Genomic DNA, 24305 nt, shown 5'->3' on the forward strand with positions numbered 1-24305 from the left:
TCCTGGTTTGTTGGCTGCCTAATGTGAAAATTCAGAAATTCAGTGCAGATTCAGGAGCTTGCAATTGAGAGGGGAAAACAGGCTGCAAATAGAGATCTGTGGAGGTATGAAATTCATGCTTCAAGGAAGGGGGCATCTATGTGGGAAAAAAATGAGTCTGCTTCAGAGGGTCAGGACCAACTGGAAAAGAAGGATGAAGATGAAAGCCCACGGCTGGCAGGAGGAAGAAGGCAAGTCTTAGCAAAAAGACTTCCTTTGTGCTCCCAGTTTTACATACTTCACCTCAGTTCATCCATATACTTACTGGTGGGCTTCAGGTCTTACAGAATTAGTTTTTCTATATTGCAAGTGAGGAAACTGAGGTGACAAGAGTCAAAGTTACTTGTCCACTATGACAAAATGGTAAACCATGGTTTGGTCAGGCGTCCAAGTCACAGTCTGTGAGTTAGATCAAAGCATGCTCCAAATGGAGGCCAATGGGCTTTGGTCAGGGTTGAGAGTAATGATCGCCAAAAAATCGATGCTTTTGAACTGTTGTGTTGGAGAAGACTCTTGGGAGTCCCTTGGAATGCAAGGAGATCAAATCAGTCAATCCTAAAGGAAATCAGTCCTGAATATTCATTGGAAGGACTGATGCTAAAGCTGAAACTCCAATACTTTGGCCACCTGATGCGAAGAGCTGACTCATTTGAAAAGACCCTGATGCTGGAAAAGATTGAAGGTGGGAAGATAAGGGGATGACAGAGGATGAGATGGTTAGATGGCATCACTGACTCAATGGACATGAGTTTGAGCAAGCTCTGGGAGTTGGTGATGGACAGGGAGGCCTGGCATGCTGCAGTCCACGTGGTTGCAAAGAGTCGGACACGACTGAGCGACTGAACTGAACTGAGAGTAATGAATTTTGCTCTGAATATGTCAAGCTCTAGGTACATGTAGGAGTAGATTAGCCGGAAATAAGGTCTGAGATTAGAAGAGAGGTAGGGATAAAAACTGGGGGCCTGGGAAAATTGGTGGCAGTTGGGGTAAGTGCAAGAGTGGGGGAATTGTCCAGGAGAGGCATGTGGTGAGAAAAGCAGCTGAAGATAGAACCCTAGGGTAACAGGAAGAGTCAGAGGATGAACAGGGAAAGTGGGGGAATGGCTGAAACAGTCAAAAGAGAGGCAAAGCCATGGACACCAAGACAAAGGAGAATCTTAAGGAATGAACAGGGCCAGTAAATGCCATAAATGCTGGCAAGAGCTTACACCAGAGAAGAGCAGTCATTCAATTTGGCAATTGCAAGTTTGTCAGCTACTTAATTTTTTTAATAAGTTTTTTAAAATATTTATTTCTTATGTATTTATTTATTTATTTGACTGTGTCAGGTCTTAGTTGTGGCATGTGTGATCTAGTTCTCTGACCAGGGATTGAACCTGTGTCCCCTGCATTGCGAGTGCAGAGTCTTAGGCACTGGACCACCAGGGAAATCCTAAAGACTTTAGAGGCAGGACTTTCAGTAGATTACCAAGGGAGGGAAGATGACAGGTGAGGGCCTGGCAAGAAGGAAAGTGAGGACAAGAAAGCAGCACTCGTCCAGAAAGCCGACTGTGAAAGCAGGGAGAGAGTTACTGGTCCTTGAACTTTTAAGGGATCCAAGAAGGGAAGGTTCTGCTTTATTTGTGAGTCTGTTTCAAGGGGGAGGATTTTTAAGAAAGTTGGCATGCAGAAGGGAGGATATCAGTGAAGAAAAGATTCTAGGATAAGTTAGAGGCAAAAGGTTTGAGAAGGAACAGAACCCCAAAGGGAATGCCATAGAAGTCAGTCTTAGATACGAGATGATGCAAGCAAGTGCAAAGGGGCACTCAGGGGCATGGGAGCAGCCCTGCTTTTTGTCCTGCACTTCCTCTGTGAAGTAGGTGTTGGGAGTCTGTAAAGAGTCTTATAGGATCCATGAGGCATGAAGCTACAGAAGAAGATGGAAAACCAGCGGAAGGGGACTTACAGGAGTGAAGAAATGTGGTAGGAGGCTGTCAGAGTTAGAAGGGACCTAGGAAGAATAATATCTGGTGTCCTGAAAGCAGTGGGGAAGATAGCGAATGCCAACACAGGGAAGTCAGTTTCTCTGCCAGTCAGTATGTTCCCAATGAAAATATCAAGTAATTAAGTATATTTTACATTATACCCAGTGTCCTCTGTGGATGAAGACAGGACTATACATGCTAAGAAAAGAAAACATTTAAGTAGATAATTTTTTCAAGCACTTTCTATGTGCCCCATACAATGCTAATAGTTATGTACATATATGTGTATCAGTTGTGAGCACAGTCATATCTAACTCTGAGACCCTAAGGACTGTAGCCCAACAGGCTTCTCTGTCCATGGGAATTCTCCAGGCAAGAATACTGGAGTCAGTTGCCATGCTACTCCAGGGTATCTTCCTGACCTAGGGATTGAACCCTCATCTCCTACATCTCCTGCATTGCAGGCAAATTTTTACCTGCTGAGCCCTCAGGGAAGCCCATCTATGTATATATGGGCTATTTTCATTTTCTCAATATGAATTGTTGTTGGTGTTACCTCCAGTTTACGAATGAGGAAACTGAGGATTAGTTAAGAGACTTGTCTAAGATCATCAAACTAGTTTTGTCAGAACCAGATTTAGAATGCAGGTCTGTCTGTCTTATTATAGCATCCTCTTAAATATTATGTTTTTCCTGGTATAGAGAGATTTCTGACATAAATTGTCCTCAAAGCTTTGATATTTACAAAAACTTTCTAGAAAGAGGCCTTACTGTGATTACCCTTCTGATGAGATGGACAAGAGCTCTTCCTTCATCACTTGTTCATTCATCCACTCATTCATTCATCCACTCATTCATTCATTCACTCATTCCACAGACATGTATGTTTTTGAGCATTATAATGAGCCTGGCAGCAGAAAAGTCAGCAAAGATCCCTGTGTGAAGGGGACCTGACTCCTCCCTAAAGGACTTTTAGCCTCAGAACAAACAGGCACTGCCAAGACCTGTACTTCTCTGTGCAAGGCAGTGCAAGGGCACACCATGCAGACACCCAGGGGGCACCAAGGGCAAAGGTTTGCTCTTCCTGATGGTCACAAAAGATTCGAAGAGGAAGTGGCTGGATCTAGGAGGTGAATGGGCATTGTGTGGGCTACCATGGGGCTGGGGCAGAGAGCAGGGCAAGTGGGGCAGTCCTGGAGGCAAGGCTCAAGGCCATGAACAGTGCAGCGTGTGGAACTACAAAAAGCCCAGGTGACTAGAGTGAGTTCTGGAGTATCAAGAGGTTGCCTCCTTCTGATTTTTAATATACCAGGATGCACCTGTGCAGTTATTTGAGGGCTATATTTATCTATATCAACTATTTAAAAATCATCTGGCTTCCAATTTAAAAATCCACAAAATTGGTGTTTTGATCAGTGGTTATTTTTTCCTGAGACATGAAAATAAAAAATATCCATTGATGTATCTTACAAATCTTCTGTCATATGCATAACAAAGTGTGGACCCCCTTTGAAAGCATACAGGTGAGAGTCCAGATTGGGGTGTCTTAAACTTTCAGGGTTCAGACAGCATTTGGAGAGTAATGGGAACTAGGGAACTTCTCTAGGTAACCCTGTGGGCACTGGCTCACATCCTCACTTGTGGTATTTTATGTGTTATCTGAGCAAGAGGCAGGGGTTGGGGCACTTCCCTGGCCTCTCAGTGGTTAAGACTGCCTTCCAATGCAGGGCGTGCTGGCTCAATCCCTGATTGGGGAACTAAGATCCCAGGTGCCTTACAGCCAAGAAACCAAAACATAGAAGCAATATTGTAACAAACTCAATAGACAATTCGGAGAAGGCAATGGCACCCCACTCCAGTACTCTTGCCTGGAAAATCTCATGGACGGAGGAGCCTGGTGGGCTACAGTCCATGGGGTCGCTAAGAGTCGGACACGACTGAGTGACTTCACTTTCACTTTTCCCTTTCACGCACTGGAGAAGGAAATGGCAATCCACTCCAGTGTTCTTGCCTGGAGAATCCCAGGGACGGTGGAGCCTGATGGGCTGCCGTCTATGGGGTCGCACAGAGTCGGACACGACTGAAGTGACTTAGCAGCAGCAGCAGCAGCAGCATTAGACAATTTAAAATATAGTCCACATTAAAAAAAAAAAAATCTTAAAAAAAAGAAAGGAGGGGGCCGAGGTTCCTGGGTGAGAGGACAAGGTGCCCTGCTGTAGGAGTAGTCAGGATGCAATGTGAATGATCATGTTAAAACCTAAAAGAATAAAGGTGAATCCACCTGCTATTTGTCTTATTTGGATCCCAGGAGGCCACCTGGTTGCACTCAGAGGTATCATTTCAGAAATCTTGTCATCTTAGCAACAGGAAAACAGCCGTAAATGTCCAGGCCAAATGCAAAATCAGGCTTGGCCTGTGTCTGTGGGGACTTCAGCCCTCTGCTGGCTGAAGCAAAGACTGAGTCAGCCCAGAAGGCAGCTAGTGGCAAAAAAAAAAAAAAAAAAAAAAGCAAGTCACCAAGGTGCAGAGACAGGGCCACTGCCCCTAGGCAGAAGCCGGGAGGTAGGAACTTAGCTGGCCAGAGCTGAGGGGTTGGGAGGGGGCTGCTGCCACTACCAACCAGGAGCAGAGCCCTGCTATTCAGACTCTCAGCTCCACTGCTGAGCCTAGAGCCTCATGAAGTGATGCTCTCAGCACCCCCAGAAAGAGAGCCAGACAACAAGTGATGTTTGTCTTCCACTGGCAGAACAAGTCCACTCACAGACCACTCTGCCCCCCTTAACAGGCGGGAAGAAGGACACATGGAAGGAAGAAGGAAAAGCAGCAAAGAAGCATGGATGGACAGGTAGAAGAAGGTGGCTGCTGCTTTAAATGTGGCACTCTTGAAGTTCCAAACATGGTAACCAAGAGCCCCTGCTACATGCGGAGTGAATGAAAAAGGTCAGCAAGTCCAGGGGCCCAATTACCCTCAGCCTGGTGCACAGGAAGACCCAATTAATCCTCATTAGCTCAAATTCGGCAGGGCTCTGAGCACTCCGGCTGGCCAGCTCCACCTCGGGTTGTGGTCTTGGGTCCAAACGCCCCACTGTGAACCTTGTTTTCTCACAAAGTTCACATTTGGCTTTAAAACTCTTGCTGGTTTGACCCCCCCCCCCCAAAAAAAGAGCCCATAGCCCAGAGGTAATGAACTCTTCTTTCTAAATCTGTCTCATTTCTCTCTAAAATAAGAATTCTCTTGACTGCACAGACGTGACATGAATTGAGACACGCCACACTCCCCTCTCCCTTGCACACTTTTACACGCTCAGCCTCCTGAGTACAAATAATCTAATTCTGAGTGAGAAGCTTGACCAAGTCAACATAGCTGAATTTAAATGCTTTAAGCAAAATGAATAGTATCACTAAATTGTCTATGTTCTATTGGTTTAACAGCTACAATAAGAAGTTGGCAGTCATTAAGCCAAGCAAACAATTCAGTACTAACATCCTGTTGCTGGAAGGGACAAGGAAAGCATTGACAGGTCCAGACCTCTGTGGAGATGGACTTGTCTTTTGACAACTTCATCCTTTCATTTGGTATCATTCCCTGTCCTCCTGCTAGTTTTCTATTCCCTTATCCCTTATCCCCAACCCCCACTTTCACCCCTACCCAATCTCAGTTTTATCTTCCTGAAATCTTGTTCTCAGGTGGGGAGCAGCTCGCCCACACAGACCCACCTTAGGCCCATCATGAGTCACAGTTTCCTCAGGTCTGGTCCAGGACCATGTGCCACTGAAGCACGCTGTGCTTCTTAACAGTTCAAATCCTGGGTTCCACCCACTGAATCATAATTTCCAGGAGGGGGAAATTGAAATAAATGTTTTAAATGTTCCCCAGGTTATTTCTATAGTTCAGACACACACACACACATACACACTCACAATCACTAAGATGTAGTATTTGGCCTCCCAGGGCTATAGGAGAAGTTTGTAAACCATTAAAGACTTGGATGTTCAAGGACAACACTCTCAGAGTTGACCTCAGCTGGGAGACATGTCTGGATAATATAAACATGCCTGGATAATAGAGATCCTGCTGTGTACGTGAGCATCTCACGTCCGGTTCTCCACAAAAGGCCAACAGAGGAGCAAAGAAGTTCAAGTGGCCATACGTCACCACACAAAGGCCAGAAAAGGCAGCTTGTGTGGTAAGAGTGGGAGGTGGAAGGGACACTGGCAAGGGAGATGTCACAGGAAGGGTGAGGGGGGAAAACGTTTGTACTTGTTGAGCTGATTTCCTACAATTCCTGACCATGTATTAGTAGGATGTCCCCACAGTGGTGGGACTAATGGAGCCTGAGGCTTGAGTATTGAATGTCCAAACCTTTGGACCCTCCTCCTTCCCTTTCCCCCTTGTGCAATAAGCCACATAAAATAGGAGCTCAAATCTAGGGCTTCCTCTTTTCCCCACCTCCATGCAGATACATTCACTCCAGGAGCCTGGAGATGGAGGCTTGAGTCATTTAGAAATTAGGTTCTTCATGAAACAAATCAATCTGCTATGGCTTAACCAGATTCTTTTCTTCGATGATACAGCTGCAGGTAGGCACTGCCACATTTTCAAAGTCCAAGGCTCCTTGCCTTTCCAACCTGTCTTCCTTAGACTGCAGCGTCACCTTTACGGTGATTACACCCTCACCTTCCCTCTGTATTCCAGGCAAAAAGAGGAAAATGGATGCCTCAAGGAGGAAAGGTAACACTTGCATCAGGAAAACTGCACTTTCCCTGAATTCCTAGGAATTTCTGCTTCTCACTGATGAGAACTGCCAGCCATGGCTATCTCGGTTGCAAGGGAATGTGATAAACGTAGCTTTTATTTTAAAAATCTGGAATACTGTCTCCTTGAACAACACTGGGATGCTTTCGTAAGGAAGAAGAGACCCCCAGATACTGGGTAGGTAAGCAGCAGCGTGTGCCTCAGGCCTAGAGACATGGCTTATCTAGGGAAGATGATTCTCCTGGGCTGTGTACTTACTTGTCCTCATGGCTGTGACCTGAGTAACAGGGGTATTAAACTCCTGTCCCCTTTACATAATCACCCAGCTTTTAACATGTGCCTCAGTCTTCTCTAGTCTAATCTTAGGTTCATTCAGTTTGTTCTTTTGTTGAGACCCTACTTGGTGTCAGGCTTAAGGCCTCACCCTGTGGGCATGATGGATTGAAGCTGCCTTCTGTTCTCATGGAGCTTACATTACAACAGAGGGAGGGAGACACAAGGTCAGGTGTGTACAACACGGAGAGAGTGGTACCATGGCAAGGGAAGTAACTGATGCAGAGAGGACACACAATATCGCCGGGCATCCAGCTCATGGGAGGTGAGGGAGCTGCTCAGAGAGTAGTATAGAGGGTGATGAAGACAAGAGGGTGGATTATTCCAGGTGGGCTAGCCAACATCATCTAAAGGATGTAGGGGATGAATATTGGCCTTCTGGGAACTTTTCAAGTTCACAACCTCTGAAATAGAGCCTGTAAAAACAAGGGCAGGCAATCAGGGGAGAGGCAGGCAAGGATCAGATCATGATGGCCTTGTCAGGGCAGCCCAAGGATCTGATGAAGGGCTTGAAGCAGAAGTCACAGATGGTCACAGAAGGTCACACTGAATTTGCTGTCAATTCTGATAGCCAGTCTGAGAAGGACTGTTATCATTGCCTTCAATCAGTCAGTTCAGATAACTCCATTCTAAATGGTTTTCCTCTTATTTGGTAAAGCAACTGGGTCGAGAACAGGCTACTTTATTTTTCAGTCTTTTATGGTAGGTCCATGTAGACACAGCTTCTAAAGTTTGCGAATCAGACAGACCAGATCACACTGCTAGTGTGCCCACTGGCCTGTGACATCTAAGACCACATCACTGAGCCATCAAGACTTAGCATAAACTGTTGGCATAGAACCTACTGTTGCACTAAGCATCCTCTCCTGTAAGACATCACTACAGCACTCTCCCACTCCACCTTCCTGTCCCCTCACCCCCAACTCCCAAGCCCCTCCCTCAATTCAATAGACAACTAGTTACTGCAGGCCAGTGAAGACTTAACTTGGAATTAACCCAGCTTCTCTTTTCATCATAAATGCAGGGCCCAAACAGAAACGTTGGTGTGATACTCAGAAGTTATAATGTGTAACTGATCTAGGGTGGAAATTGGGGTGGCATTGAAAACCCTCAGATACCGAATGAAAATTCAAGCAGAAGAGCATCCAGAAACCTACTTTTCTGAATTTCTCAGCAGGAGAAAAAATGAAGGGAGAGAAAAACAAATATCGTATATTAACACTTATATGTGGAATCTGTACAAAATGGTACAGGTGAACGTATGTGCAAAAAGGAAACAGAGACACAGATGTAGAGATAAACATATGGATGCCACCGGGGGAAGGGATGGGGGGACGAACTGGGAGATTGGGATTGACATATATACGCTACTAATACTTCTTCTCGGGAGGTCAATAAGTCCTCTGCAGAATTTGGAGGTAAGCTCTCCCCTCTGACTTGGGGCTCTTCTGACTAACATGTGACTAGAAAGTCTCAAGGAGACATGATCCCATTGTCTGTGCAAACACGTAGCACTATCCTCCTAAGTCTAACATTTTGAGTGTGGTGACTCATGCTCACGTCAGAGTCTTCAGATGACTGGATTTTCAGGTCATCACACAGCATGGAGGCTGGCTGGCTGAGGAATCCTCACGAGGGCTGCCATGTCTCTGGGGACGCCGGGGGAGGAGAGGAGGAGGAAAGGCTGATGAAGCCAGGCTGCAAACAGTGAGAAAAGCTAACTCTTTGGTCCAAAGTCTGAGAGACATGCCAACAAATGTGACTTGTGATGTCACTGCATCCTCTAAACATAGCTCTTCTCTGGAGACATATTTAACAGAATACAGGCTAACCCTACTGAGGACTGAACATTCAGCACTTCAATAAGCCCACAAGAAAGGCATGAGTGATAACCCAATTTTATAGGTGAGGAGACCTGGGCTTATAGGAGGTGAAGCAATATTCCTAAAACACCTACCTGGGCTCAGAGAGGTGAAGAACATGTCTAAGTTTCCCACCTGAGCTTAGAGAGAGGAAGGGACAGGTCTGAGGTGCCCACCTGGGCTCCCAGAAGTGAAGGGACAGTCTCCAGCACCAGCCAGAGCCTGCTGTAGGCGCTTGTCTCCAGAGTTGGAGAACTCAGTGGATTAGATACATTGATTTTCAAATTAGTCACCCAGAGTGGCTAGGGATGACTAATTCTCCAAAGGATCATTTAGTGTTCAATGGAAACAGGAAATCCTAATGCTTTTCTTTTCCTGGAGGCCTTTCTCAGACCTCCTCTGCCTCCTTCATTCCATGCTACTTTCCCCCACACATCCAGACTCTCAGCCTCAGAAGAACTAAAGCATATCTCCTTTCTCTTAGCTTCTAGATCCACTGCTGTAACATGGGCACCCCCACAATGAATCTAAGGACAGGAGATAGGGTTCAGGCACTGGAGGCCCCACCTGACCACCTTGCAGGCAGCCTGTGCTTGTAATCATCCGCCAAAGGCTTCCTGACTGTGGGATTCTACACTAAGCATTTTCCATACAGGATCCCGTCTAATCCCAAAAGCCTTAAGATGAAGAGCCCAACATTACCCCCATTGTGCAAGTGTGCAAAGTGAGACTTACAGAGGTGAATTGCCTTGCATGGGGCAGAAGTTGTGGCAACACTGAGATGACAGCTGCTCTGTTCCAGATTCTTGAGCCCCGCCTGATATGATGCTATCTATCAGCACAAGCAGACCAAGGAGGAATTTCAGTCTTTCATATCACAGACTCTCTGTCATCTTCGTGCGTGCATGCTAAGTCATTTCAGTCATGTCCAACTCTTTGCTACCCTATGGACTGCAGCCCACCAGGCTCCTCTGTCCATGGGGGTGCTCCAGGGTTGCCATGCCCTCCTCCAGGGGATCTTCCCAACCCAAGGACCGAACCCAGGTCTCCTGCATTACAAGTGGATTGTTTACCAGATGGGCTACCAGGGAAGCCCCTGTGGTCTCCACATGACGTTAAAAAAATCAAATATGTCCCTGTTATGTCTATTTTCTTCTACTGTTTTCCCAGTGGGAGCTTGAGTCTTCGCCACTGGAGACAACTGGTTTATATTCCCCAGGAGCCTAGTGACATGTCATGAGTGAGGATGCTATTGCCTCATAACCACAGAGCACAGTATGCATAAAACGCACGGACAAACTTCCTGTATATTTGTCCCCTCCATTCCAGGTATGCTTCTTATACCACAGAATGTTATGCATATCCAGGAATTAATAAGTCTACAGAAGGGAATTCCCCCTCCCCCAATATAATATAAGTCTCAAACCTAGTCAACCACAAGGCATGGTTAACACTTTTCTGCTCACAAACGTGATGGAGCCACCAGGAACAGAGCACCACAGCTCTGGGCCCATCCTCAGCCCTGCCCTGGGAGAGGTCTTCCTTCCAGAACTGGTTCCTCCACTCATGGAGCTCAGAGCTATCCTTTCCTCCTTTCCCTGAGATTCTTGCCTTAAAACTCCCTGAGAAGTCTATGGAAGGTAACAGCTCAGTATGAGGCCTGGAGATTTTAGGACCAGCCCTTAAGGTCCTAGGTGGAGGGCCTGAACTTCTTTTTCCAGAATTGCTGTTCCAAAAGTAGATGTCTCAGTTAATTATCTCTGCCTGGGTTTTGGAAATACTATTGATCTTTTATTTTTAAACACATTTTTGAAGTATACAACCTAAGAATCATATAATCAATATCTGTGAAAGCTAGCATTAGGCAGGTGACTTTGACATGGATACGGACTATGTAAGACTCTCTGCCATGTACAGTTGGACTGTGTTTACCTAAACACACCCCAAATGATCACTTCTGAAACAACATAACTTCATTTCTTATTCCACTTTTCCTTTACATTCTTGTCACTAGTTTCACTGACAATAAATAGAATTTGTATGTCAAAATCAAGTTGAATGTGACCTTTGGCCTCAGACACTAAAGTTTCCCAGAGCTCCTTGGCTGAAGGGCAATCCCACTTTGGACAGTCTTTAGTGCTGCAGAGATGGATCCACAAGACCAAAGTTGTAAACCAGAGGCAGCCAGGGCAGATGCCTGCAGAGGCCTGGCAAGTAATATAAATGGGAGATGCCACGTGCATTTCGGGAGCAGTGCTGACCAGGAGAGATATGAAGGTCTTTCAACAAGGGCTAATTGGTGCCACAGGCTGGACCAGCTACATGATATGAAGAGCCCAGGGGATGACGAAAAGGCAGGGCCTTTGTCAAGACAGCAACAGTGGGGCACGGCACCAAGCACGGGGCCCTTCTGAGTGTGCAACAGTGTATGGCCATGTAGGGCAGGGGCCCATGAAACCAGCCCTGGGCAGGAGAGGATGTCAGGCCAAGTTGCCAACAGCAGCACAGAGACAGGAGCGTGCTCACTTCTTGAGGCCTTTAACCAAGAGCAAGGCCCAGCAGGGATGTTGTGGGAGGTGGCCTGTCCTGCTGAGGGGTCAAGGTTCAAGGACCCACTTTCTGCTTCCTTTCCTGGGGTCCACCCCGCCACCATCTCCACCTGCTTCAGACTTACAAATTCAAACCTGTTCAGAGCTCCTTGATAACCCGGCCCAGAGCTTTTCCAAAAGCTGCAAGCACATAGGTCGACTCAGGGTAGACACCTAACACATCTTCCTTTCTCACTCTTGCATTCTGAAACAGAATGGATGTCTTCCTTCCAACTACATTATTAAATTTTGTCACCTTTTTTTATAACTAATTTTATTTAACTTTTTCTTTATGTTATAATTTGTTACTTATTTTTCATTTTTAACTTTTCGTACCCTGATTCTATTTTAAACATACAAAATAATTAATTACATTTCAAATAGATTGTACAGAAATCCAAGTATATCTAAGATTTAATGAATGTTAGCATTTAACAAGGGCTTCCCCCGTGGCTCAGCAGTGAAGAATCTACCTGCAATGCAGGAGCCACAGGAGACATGGTTTTGATTCCCGGGTGTAGAAGATCCCCTGGAGCAGGGCATGGCAACCCATTCCAGTATTCTTGCCTGGAGAATCCCATGGACAGAGGAGCCTGGTGGGTTACAATCCATAGGGTCGAGAAGAGTCAGACATGACTGAAGCAATTTAGCAACCACACATGCCGTATTTAACATATTCCTTTCAGATCCACTTTTTCATTTACAGAAAGAAATCTGGCAGATATGTTTGAAATGCTGCATATACTTCTTTCTCTTTTACGCAGAATTCACCAGTCTTGAAGTTTTTATAACTTCCCCATCCATTATTTTATGTTGTGACACTTAAGTAAATATGTAATATTATTTGTTTTTTTCTTTTAAATTTACCAAAATTACATAATACACTTGCAACTTGTTTTTTCATTCCCTCAACATAAATCTATGTTGATATCATTGATCAAGGAATATTCACTTTAACTGCTGTTTAGTAAGCTACTATATTAAGTTTAGTTAGGGGCTTCCCCAGTGGTTCTGCCTGCAATGCAGGAGAGGCAGGAGATACAGGTTTGATCTCTGGGTCAGGAAGATCCCTTGGAGGCAAAGGCAACCCACTCCAGTATTCTTGCCAGGAAAATCCCGTGGACAGAAGAGCCTGGCCAGCTACAGTCCATGGGGTCACAAGAATCAGACAAGACTGAACAACTAGGCTGGCACACACACAAACCCCTATAAGAAGGATAATTTGTTCATGCCTCATGTATGAATGAGTCTTTCTGTTTCTTTCTGATCTTTTGTTGTTGTAAGCAGTGTAAAGTGAAGGTCTTGCTCTCTGGGTCCTGTGGAAGCAAGTACATTTCTCAAGGATCTGTCCCTGGTTGTAGAGTCTGAGCATGTGCAAGTTGGGATCAGCTTGGTGATATCCACCCCAGGGCTGTTCCAATTTACACCCCACAGTAGATCTGAGAGTCCCCAAACCTCACATCCTCATCTGCACTTATTATGATGAGACTATTTTTGCCCAACCGGTGGGTGTGAAGAGACTTTTCATTGCTGACTGAACCTCCATTTCCCTGTCACTGTTGGGATTAATATGTATTTCCATACGTTTATTGGTCACTAGGGTTTTCTCTTCTGTTCACTGCTTATTTATATCCTTTGTCATTTTTTTTTAAAGTACATTGTTTTCTTTCTTTTATTACTATGAGGAAGTTCTTTATATATTCTGAATATGGATTCTTTGTTGGTCGTTGGTTGCAAGTATAAGCAAATATCTTTTCCTGGTCTGTGGTTTGCTTTTTCACTTTGGATTGCCTTGTGTTATACAAAAGATTTTAATTTTAATGTCACTAAATTTATCATTCTTTGTTTCTACCATTTGGGGTTTATGTGTCTTGTTTAAGGAATTCTTTTCTAATTCAAATTTATAAAGATAAAGAATATTTATAAAGAATATAATGTATTCCTTTTTAAAACTTAACTTTATAATTTTATATGGATTATTAAGTCTTTATCTACAAGCACGTATTTTTTCAAAACTTGTGGTAAAGTATACACAATAGAAAATTTAACATCTCTCCAATATACTTTGAAATATTTAAAAATTTTGCTCTCCATATTTATATCTTTAAAAATCCTTCTGGAATGTAATTTTCTGTATTACATAAATAGATAATATTTCTATTAGGTAAGATGTAACATTTCTGAGGTAGTATTTTTAACATTTATTTTTCAAAATGGAGTTATCTCAGGATTATCTATTTAACAGCACATTCTGTCTTCACTTACTTGTAAGGCTACTTCTGTCATATATCAAGTGCACACATCTGTATGTTGTCTTTCATTGGTCAACTTGTGTTTCTTCACTAATACCTTGTTGTTTTAATTGTCATAACTTGATCATAATTATTGATAGCAAATAAGGCAAGTTCATCTTTGTATTGTTAGGATGCCTTGGGCTGCACTGATACTGGCCAAAGAAATGGAGTTTTATAAAATACCATATAACAATGGGGCTTCCCTGATAGCTCAGTTAGTAAAGAATCTGCCTGCAATGCAGGAGACCCCAGTTCAATTCCTGGGTCAGGAAGATCCGCTGGAGAAGGGATAGGCTACCCACCAGTATTCTTGGGCTTCCCTTGTGACTCAGCTGGTAAAGAATCCACCTGCAATGCAGGAAACCTGGATTCAATCCCTGGGTTGGGAAGATCTCCTGGAGAAGGGAACAACTACCCACTCCAGTATTCTGGCCTGGAGAATTCCATGGACTGTATAGTCCATGGGGTCACAAAGAGTCAGACACGACTGAGCAAGTTTCATTTGGGGAGGTTTCTCAGGTGGCTCAGTGGTAAAGAATCCACCTGCCAACCAGGAAACGCAGGTTCGATCCCTGAGTCAGGAAGATCCCTAGGAGAAGGAAATGGCAACCCACTCCAGTATTCTTGCCTGGGAAATCCCATGGCCAGAGGAGCCTAGTGGACTAGAGTCCATGGGATCACAAAGAGTCAGACACGACTTAGTGACTAAACAACAACAGCAACAAATATAATTAATGAGCCTGAAGGCTAGTGCTGCTTCCAACCATGACTTTCTCATGAAGTCCTGTTCAAAGACAGAATAGGGAGTGGAGGCTTAAAAGGTATCCTTTGATTTTCATTAGAAAAAAAAAAATTATCCTTTCCCAGGAGCCCTAATAAGGATTGCTTTTTACATTCCATTGCTCAGCTCTAGCTGATGTTGGGAGCCATCCACCATTGCGTGGCAAAGGGAAACAGGACTGCAAGACTTGGCACATTACTGTGGACTTGTCCATCTCTCCTTGTAATTCTGTTGTCCTTTCTGACTTCATATATCTTGAGGCTATGGCATTAGATGTTTAAAGATTCAGGATGGTTATCTTCCTGGCAGATTTTTCCTTTTATTCTGATATGACAATATATTTTATATTTTCTCTTTATTTCTTTTCCCTTAATAATTCATTTTTGTCTTAAAGAATATTTTACCTAACATTAATATTAATATGCTGGTTTCTTTCGATTAATGTTTTCCTATATCTCTTTTCTCATCTGTCTACTTTCACCTCTTTTACTTTACATTTCATATATTTCTCTCATATATATCAGAGAGGATGGGCTATGTCATGCTGTGATAATAAATAGTTCTAACATTTCAACAACTTAAAACAAGGAATATTTCTCTCTCTCTTTCAAGCTGCAAGTCTCTCAAGGCAGCATGGGGAGCTCCGTTCCAGTTTGTCCTTACCTTGTGGTTCAGAGCAATCACTCTCTGCAACAGAAGGAGGGGGAAAGTTGATATGTCTTGCCCTGAATGTGAAGGTTTCCAACCCTGTGTGGCACACATTACTCCAGCTTATGAGTTACCAGTCATACCCAACTGCTACCTCTCATTCCTAGGGGATAGGCAGGTGAAATCCACTTTTAGATTTATATTATATCTGGAATTCTGGAATCAGTCTCTCTATATTTACATATGTATGTACTAAATGTATATGTTTCTATTGGGTTGGCCAAAAAGTTCATTTGGATTTTTTCATAAGATGTTATGGAAAAATTAGAATGAACTTTATGGCCAATCCAACGTAAATCAATAAAAGCTAAAAATAAAAAAGAAATATTTAGTGAACAGCATTAATAACTATCATAACTAGTATTAGAATCGTTAAAATAAAATTCAGTGTGAGAGACTGTATGCATTGATAAGTTTATTTATATTGATACTATGAATGCTAGTATATGGGCTAATTTATGTTTTCTATTTATTTCCCTTGCCTTTATTTTTTTTTCTTGTACATTTCCTTTCCTCTCATCTATTGGAATAAAAAAACTACATATTCTATATCATTTTCACAAATTTATCTTAAAATTTTAGTAAGCATATTTAATGCAGCAAATTCATATTTTTACTTTTGTCCCAAACATTATAAGGAACTCAAAATACAATAGTTGTATGGAGCATCTCCCATCCTCTGTGGTGTTATATTCTAGCATCTTAGTTCTATCTGGCTTTTAAATCTCTCTCAAAATAGTTTAAAAAATATTTTTAATAGTCAATACTCTTTCGATTTTCCTCTTGTATTAACAATCATTTTCTCACCACAGCTTTTTTTATCTACTCCTCCCTCCAAGGTTAATTTTCTTCTAATTTGACCACACACTTAGGTAGTTACCTCATCAAACACTTTAAAGAAATAACTCCCACTCATTGTTTGCCTGAAAATGTCATTTTTGTTTATTAGGGTATAGTTGCTTTACAATACTGTTTTAGTTTCAAAGAAACCATAAACAAGACAAAAAACAACCCTCAGAATGGGAGAAAATATTTGGGAATGAAGCAACTGACACGGGATTAACCTCCAAGATATGCTAATAGCTCATGTAGTACAATATCAAAAAAAAAAAAAAAGGCAAAACCCAATCAAAAAAAGAAAAAATGGGTGGAAGACCTTAACAGTCATTTCTCCAAGGAAGACATACAGATAGCCAAGAGGCACATGAAAAGATGTTCAATAAAGGGTCTCTCTTTTATTCTCTGTAAGTCCCTTTAGCTCTGAATCCTTAATGGTTTTGTTTTTCCAAAATATGCAAGCATTTCACCTGTGTGAGAGCAGTGTTCATGTTAATTTCTGAGCTGAGATTCTGCACTAGCTAGAAGTGTTAATTTGACTGTCACTGCCCATGTGGCAGGCTGGAGACTTATTTGTTTCTTTTTCTAGTCTTCCCTGAGCCCTGGGCAGAGCAACCGTGGTGCCGCTTTTCAAGTTGATCCTGGTGGCTTATCTATGAAGGTCTTTCACAGAGTGAGTAACCTTCTAGGGTTCAACGCTAGTCTCAATTCAAGCACCATGCCTCATGGGGTCAATGTCCACATTCCTTCTCTACATGTGAGCATCAGTACTTCCTCCCCAAGAACTGTAGGAAATCTTTCTAAATCTAATTACCAACTTCAGATGAGGCTGCCTCTATGGTAATTCTGGGACTTCTCATTTTTGGCAACTAGAGATTCCTTTTATTTATTTATTCCCTTTGGTAGGTTTTAGAAACTGCTGTGTTGTTATCAATAGTAATAGTGTTAGTCACTCAGTTGTGTCTGACTCTTTGCAACCCCGTGGACTGTAGCCCACTAGGCTTCTCTATCCATGGAATTGTCCAGGCAAGAATACTGGAGTGGGTTGCCATTCCCTTCTCCAGGGTATCTTCCTGACCCAGGGATCCAACCTGAGTCTCCTGCATTGCAGGCAGATTCTTTCTGAGCCACCAGGATTATCTGGAATTCTTATGTTGCAACAAGAGGTGCAATAGTTAAGTGCTCCACATTGCTAGAACCACTTGGTGCTCTATTTTCTATGTAAGAAATCACCATTCAGGAAAAAAAAAAAACAACACCACCGGCCTATCATTACATTTATAGAAGTTTATTAAAACATTAGATTATTGTAATGAGTAAAACCTGGAAATACATATGTGAGTGTGTCAGATGGCATCTACACCTCTAGGTAAGAAAAGTGTTCTCCATCACATCAATCACTATTTACTTTTTTGTGTGTCTTAGTCCATGGCCACATTGTTTTAAATCTGTGTTTCGATAACGAAACTCTTCAAAATTAACATATGGAACCACACTTTTGCTAAACTATTTACTTTTCATTTCTTGTTTCCAGGTTTAGTTTAATATTATCCTTCACTTCAGCTACCATACTTTGTAGAAAACGCGTTCTCTTGCAGAGCCAAAGAAATGTAAAACAAAAATGACACACACACATGTCCCAAAAGTATCCATCTGTTCATTCACCCTTCTGGAATTTAGGAATTTTTTCATATACTAGTATGAAGACTTTTCCCCTTTAAGACTCATATCTTTGATATCTTGTGGGACCTGGTAAATCCATAACATAGCATGAGATAAGTTCCAGGGAGTAAGATAACATTTGTTATTTACAATTCATTCAATCCCCTTGACAATTGAGTGTTATTTTCCCTCTAAGAGAAACGTAAAATGAATGAGAATGAAAATTAAGTGCTGGGAGTTGGCAAAATAGGACCTTTATGTTGGTGAATATTGAACACAGGGAGAATGACAAGTGACAGCCAGCTAGGAATTATAATTCATGGGAAGGTACTTCATAGCCAAATATAGACAGAGGGGATTGCTACTCATTGAAATCCTATTTTCAAATATTTTTTAAGATAGTTAAGAGATATGTTTGTTTTCCTATAGCCAAAGGCCTCCAACACCCCATAGCATTTGTATTCCTTGCACAGTTCAAGACCAGAACATTTACCAACAACACCCCCTCAGCCGGAAGCTATATTTACTGAATCAACCCTAATTACAGCATTAGCTGAGGCTATGAGGTTAACAGAAGCAGTCAGGTCTTTCTCAGAAGAAAAATATGACAGAATAGCATTGAAAGGTGTACATTACCATATGTAAAATAGATGACCAGTGCAAGTTTGATGCATGAAGCCGGGCATCCAAAGCCAGTGCTCTGGGACAAGGGAGGTGGGTTCAGGATGGGGGGGGGACACATATATTCCCGTGGCCAATTCATGTTGATGTATGGCAAAAACCAACACAATATTGTAAAGTAATTATCCTCCAATTAAAGTAAATAAATTCATCTTTAAAAAATTTAAAGAAATAAAAATATGAGGCTGAAAATTCTGATCTGCTGAATTTGTTTCCCCACCCCAAGTATAGGTGATTTATCCAAGACATACAAATAACGGTGCATTTTTGGTTCTCTATTGTAATCCTAAGAACTACAAAAACAACATTCAAGCAGCTTCTAATATATGAACAGGTTGGATTTCTAAAATGCGTTCATAAATATAGAAGCGAGAATGAAGGAAAACACCAGTTCAAAAACTAGGCAACAGTGTAGTCCTTTGACAGTCACATGATAAATCAACCCACAAGGGATCCGAGTCAGCAGAGCAAAGTCACTTTAAGGTGGCAGAACTTGGAACTTCCCTGGTGGTCCAATAGCTAAGACTCCGTGTTTCCAGTGCAGAAGGCCCAAGTTCAGTCCCTGGTCAAGGAAATAGATCCCGCATGCCACAACTAACAGATCCTGCAGGCTGCAACTAACGAATAAATAAAAATTTTTTAAAGATGGCAAAACTTAAAGGTTCTAATGTTCTATGACAAGTGTATGCATGAACGAAATGTAAATTGTTGTGATCTGGCAATTTATTGATTGTTTTCATCATAATCTAAGCCTTGATCCAGTAACCTTACATGTTGTTCTAAATGGATTCTTAACTTACACAAAGTGATCATATCAGCATATAGAGAAAAGTAAGAAATAACTAACGTTTTGGGGTGTTTGTTTTTTTGGCCATGCAGTGAGGCACGTAGGATCTTAGTTCCTTGACCAGGGATTGAACCCATAACCCCTGCATTGGAAGCACAGAATCTTAACCACTGAATAACCAGGGAGGTTCCCCCAAATAACCAAAATTCTTCAGTTACAATTGTTAATACTTGCTAACAATTATTTGTAATTGTTAATAATTTCAAAATCATGTTATGATATAGTTCACACAATCCAGGGAAATTCATCAGTTAGCATCTTTGTTTTTCACCACTTCTTCCAACTTTATTAGGCAGGAGGAATTCTCCAGATGGAAACTTAGGGAGCCCCATATTCTGCTTTGCTTAGCCATTTTAGCAGGCTTCCCAGGTGGCACTAGTGGCAAAGAACCCACCTGCAAATGCAGGAGACATATAAGAGATATGGGTTCAAGCCCTGGGTTGAGAAAACCCCTCGGAGGAGAGTGTGGTAATCCTCTTCAGTATTCTTGCCTGAAGAATCTCACGGACAGAGGAGCCTGGCAGGCTACAGTCCATGGGGTTGCAAAGAGTCAGACATGACTGAAGCGACTTAGCACACACGCACACATTCATTTTAGCACTTAATTCTCAAATCTTAGAACCTGGTTTTAAGATAAAACTTCTCTAACTCAGACCCTTTGCAGGCCAAGTGTCTGGAAGTGTTACTGATCCTTCCTCATTCTCTACTCTGTTCCGTCACTTTTCCCCCATTTTCCTGCTTTGTGAACTGTGGTTTCTGACCTGATCAGGGTTCTTGAGGGTGAGGTATAGGGGAAGGGGGCAGGAAAAGTTTTGACTGGTTCTGTGATGAGAGGAGCCTTGATCTTGAAGTTTGTTTGGAAGCCGAAGCTCTCTTTCTCTGGTTAGCCATCTGCTGACCTCTCCCAAACCTCCTACTCCACTGGACTCATTTGAATGCATCTCCCAAGACTTTGTCATGGCAGGGTGATCTGCCAACCAGTCACCCTCCTCACAGCAGCCCATCAGACAGGGACTCTGTAAGTCCCCAGTCCCCCAGGAAATCCTCTCAGGCTGCATTTAAGATGGTCTGACCAACTCTCCCTAACTGTGAGGCCACCTCTGGTCCATAAGAAATATGTACCTTCCTTTGCTCTGAGGGCAGGTAGTCTCAGCCTAGTGCATCTAGCCCAGCTCCACTTGAAATTTTATAAGCACAAGTCAGACATCAGCCTACTGTATCTCCCTGATGAAGAAGAACACATATCAAATCAATTCTGAGTGGTCCTTGAAGCTTTGCTCTTTTAACCAAGAACTTGATGTGGAATGGAAAGTATCCAGTCCCCATACTGAGATGGGAATTCTCATAGCTCACTAACTGTTGTGTTCAGTGAAGTCTTTCTTTCTTTCTTTCTTTTTTTTTGATCTTTACTTATTTCTTTGGCTGCATCAGTCTTAGTTGTGGCACACGTGATCTTCATTGCAGCATGCAGGGTCTTTTATTGTGGCACATGGGCTTCTCTAGCTGAGGCATGTGGACTCAGGATTCTAACTGTGACTCTCAGACGTAGTTGCCCTGCAGTGCGTGGCCTCTTAGTTCCCTGACCAGGGATCCAATCCTGGTCCCCTGTATTAGAAGGTGGATTCTTAACCACTGGACCCTCAGGGAAGTCCCATTGAAGTTTTTCTAAAGGCTTTCTCAGTGTTAATTCTTGTCTTTTTGTGATGTGAGGGAGGGGCCTAAGAACTATGAAACAGTTTTTTAACATTTCCTTTGAAATCCCCACCATGTGGAATGTCTTAGTTTCCCCTCCCTTGACTTCAACATGCACTGCATCTCTATCTCAGTGGAAACTTCATGCCACACCTGGGGATGTGAATGGTACTTATCCAATAACTCCTGCCCTCTTGATAATGTTGGTGTAGGGGGAGACTTTTGTGTATACAAAAGGAATTCCCGAAATTTGTGAGCAAGGTCTTTAGACAACTGAATGCTTTGTTGGCGGGGAGTGGGGAGTGAAGAATATGATTTCTGCTTGCGAGAGGGAGAAAGCAAACACAGATTGGAAATAGGGGAGAAAGTGCATGGCTGACTAACATAGCTTAAAGACCAAGATCTCTAAGGAAAAATATGTCTAATATTCAAGTAATGGCCTTCACATCCTGAACTTGAAGTCAGCTACGCATCAAAAACTCCTTGTTTGGATGATTTGTTGTTACTATCCAATCAAGGAAAGAGCCTTATTTCCACATTTGGGTCTATGGCCAAAGCAAAATAAAGGAACAGCTGTAAGCTGAAGAGTAGAGAATGGAATTCAGAAGAAGCAGGAAGTTAGAGTCACAGGTGATCATTAGAATGTGAGATCCTGGGAAGTTGCCAAAATCCCGAGAAAAGCAATGAAATGAAGGACCAAGGCATCTTATCTAGATAATAAAGAGCAGAGAGACCCAGTTGACATCTGGTTTATGTATGCAAGTATACATATTAAAATGTCTGGAAGATGTTAACCATGGTTATTGCAGAATGGTGGGATTATAAAAGATCATTATTTTCTTCTTCATTTTCCCCCACTAATATATGTTTCCTAGATTCTTCTACCATGTTTTTGTAATTAGAAAAAAACCAAACTGGAGTATAAAGGGCAAAGAAAAGAAACGAAAAAATATGAATCAGAACCAGGTGAGTCAAGGCCACAGGAATCCATGGGCTCTACATTGGTGAGTCCATTCTCAATGTAATGACCTGTAGGCCATTACATTTTTAAATGGAAAGCAGTATATTTCTATTTTGTTTGATATGTGCATTGCTCTCTGAGATTAGGTAACAGGCATCCGCCCTGATCAAACAATAAAAAATGAAAACAATAATTTTCAGAAATGTATTTCCCTGAAGAGCCAAGAAAACTAAGGAACAAACATCAAATTGTAGTGACTTCAATAAGGAAAATGTTCCCCTATGGGGCAATTGGATAGCAAAACACCATCTTTCCTAAGACATATCCTGGTGGGTGTTGGGAAGGTGGGAATATTTGGGCCCCTAAGAACAACACTAGGCATCCTTATGGGGCTTATCCTTGGGTTCCAGCCTGTCAACTGTTCTTTGATTTTCACAGAATCTTCCTCAAGTGTCTAGCGTTTCCTCCGTGGTACAGTGGCAGTGGGGGAGGGTGGTTGCTTAGAAGGCGGGTCTTCCAACAATCATGGCAGCCGGTAGCCAAGGCTATAGGTGCTAATGAATGGAGTTGTTTGCAAAGCTAGTGTCGCTTGTCAACGAGAGTGATTACCAAGTAACCACACTTGGAGAGAAGAGGTACATCTTGCCCATTGTGAGGAAAGGCCATACCCTCCACCTCTATCAGAAATATAGAATTTGGAGGGGACATACCAGTGCCCTGACTCCTTCCAGAAAAGGGTTGTGTGTCAGATAAGTAGGGCATACTAACAGATGGAGAGAAAAAGAAAGGGAAGAGATAGAGAGGGCAGGAGGAGAATAGTGAAGAGCTGTCACTAGTTCAGTCTAATAATTAAAAAAAAAAAAGTCGATAGAAGTGACACCAGATAACACAGTGGTACAAGCTTCGGCAATGCCAAAGAATGCTCCAACTACCACACGATTGCACTCATCTCACACGCTAGCAAAGTAATGCTCAAGATTCTCCAAGCCAGGCTTCAGCAATACGTGAACCGTGAACTTCCAGATGTTCAAGCTGGTTTTAGAAAAGGCAGAGGAACTAGAGATCAAATTGCCAACATCTGCTGGATCATTGAAAAAGCAAGAGTTCCAGAAAAACATCTATTTCTGCTTTATTGACTATGCCAAAGCCTTTGACTGTGTGGATCACAATAAACTGTGGAAAATTCTGAAAGAGATGGGAATACCAGACCACCTGACCTGTCTCTTGAGAAACCTGTATGTAGGTCAGGAAGCAACAGTTAGAACTGGACATGGAACAACAGACTGGTTCCAAATAGGAAAAGGAGTACATCAAGGCTGTATATTGTCATCCTGCTTACTTAACTTATATGCAGAGTACATCATGAGAAATGCTGGGCTGGAAGAAACACAAGCTGGAATCAAGATTGCCGGGAGAAATATCAATAACCTCAGATATGCAGATGACACCACCTTTATGGCAGAAAGTGAAGAAGAACAAAAGAGCCTCTTGATGAAAGTGAAAGAGGAGAGTGAAAAAGTTGGCTTAAAGCTCAACGTTCAGAAAACTAAGATCATAGCATCTGGTCCCATCACTTCATGGGAAATAGATGGGGAAACAGTGGAAACAGTGTCAGACTTTATTTTTTTGGGCTCCAAAATCACTGCAGATGGTGATTGCAGCCATGAAATTAAAAGACGCTTATTCCTTGGAAGGAAGGTTATGACCAACCTAGATAGCATATTTAAAATCAGAGACATTACTTTGCTAACAAAAGTCCGTCTAGTCAAGGCTATGGTTTATCCAGTGGTCATGTATGGATGTGAGAGTTGGACGGTGAAGAAAGCTGAGCGCTGAAGAATTGATGCTTTTGAACTGTGGTGTTGGAGAAGACTCTTGAGAGTCCCTTGGACTGCAAGGAGATCCAATCAATCCATCCTAAAGGAGATCAGTCCTGGGTGTTCATTGGAAGGACTGATGTTGAAGCTGAAACTCCAATAGTTTGGCCACCTCATGTGAAGAGTTGACTCATTGGAAAAGACCCTAATGCTGGGAAGGATTGGGGACAGGAGGAGAAGGGGATGACAGAGGACGAGATGGTTGGATGGCATCACTGACTCGATGGACATGGGTTTGGGTAGACTCCGGGAGTTGGTGATGGACAGGGAGGCCTGGCGTGCTGCAGTTCATGGGGTGGCAAAGAGTCGGACACGACTCAGCGACTGAACTGAACTGACAAGCTTCAGCTCTACAGCCTGATTGTTTGAATCTGAGTCATGACCTCACGACTTACTGATCAAGAACACATTCTTAACCATCCT

General features: G+C 42.7%; 1 protein-coding gene across 1 annotated transcript in view; it reads left to right on the plus strand.

The window, feature by feature from the left end:
* Positions 1 to 24305, plus strand: part of LOC145522480 (uncharacterized) — a 51659-nt gene that overhangs the window by 19213 nt on the left and 8141 nt on the right. The window contains exon 4 of the mRNA XM_081531170.1: positions 16752 to 16835. Coding sequence (XP_081387296.1) covers positions 16752 to 16835 — 84 coding nt within the window. The remainder of the gene's footprint in view (positions 1 to 16751; positions 16836 to 24305) is intronic.

Source organism: Giraffa tippelskirchi, chromosome 10, assembly GCF_054371585.1.
Source record: "Giraffa tippelskirchi isolate mGirTip1 chromosome 10, T2T-mGirTip1v1.2.pri, whole genome shotgun sequence".
NCBI lineage: Eukaryota > Metazoa > Chordata > Mammalia > Artiodactyla > Giraffidae > Giraffa > Giraffa tippelskirchi.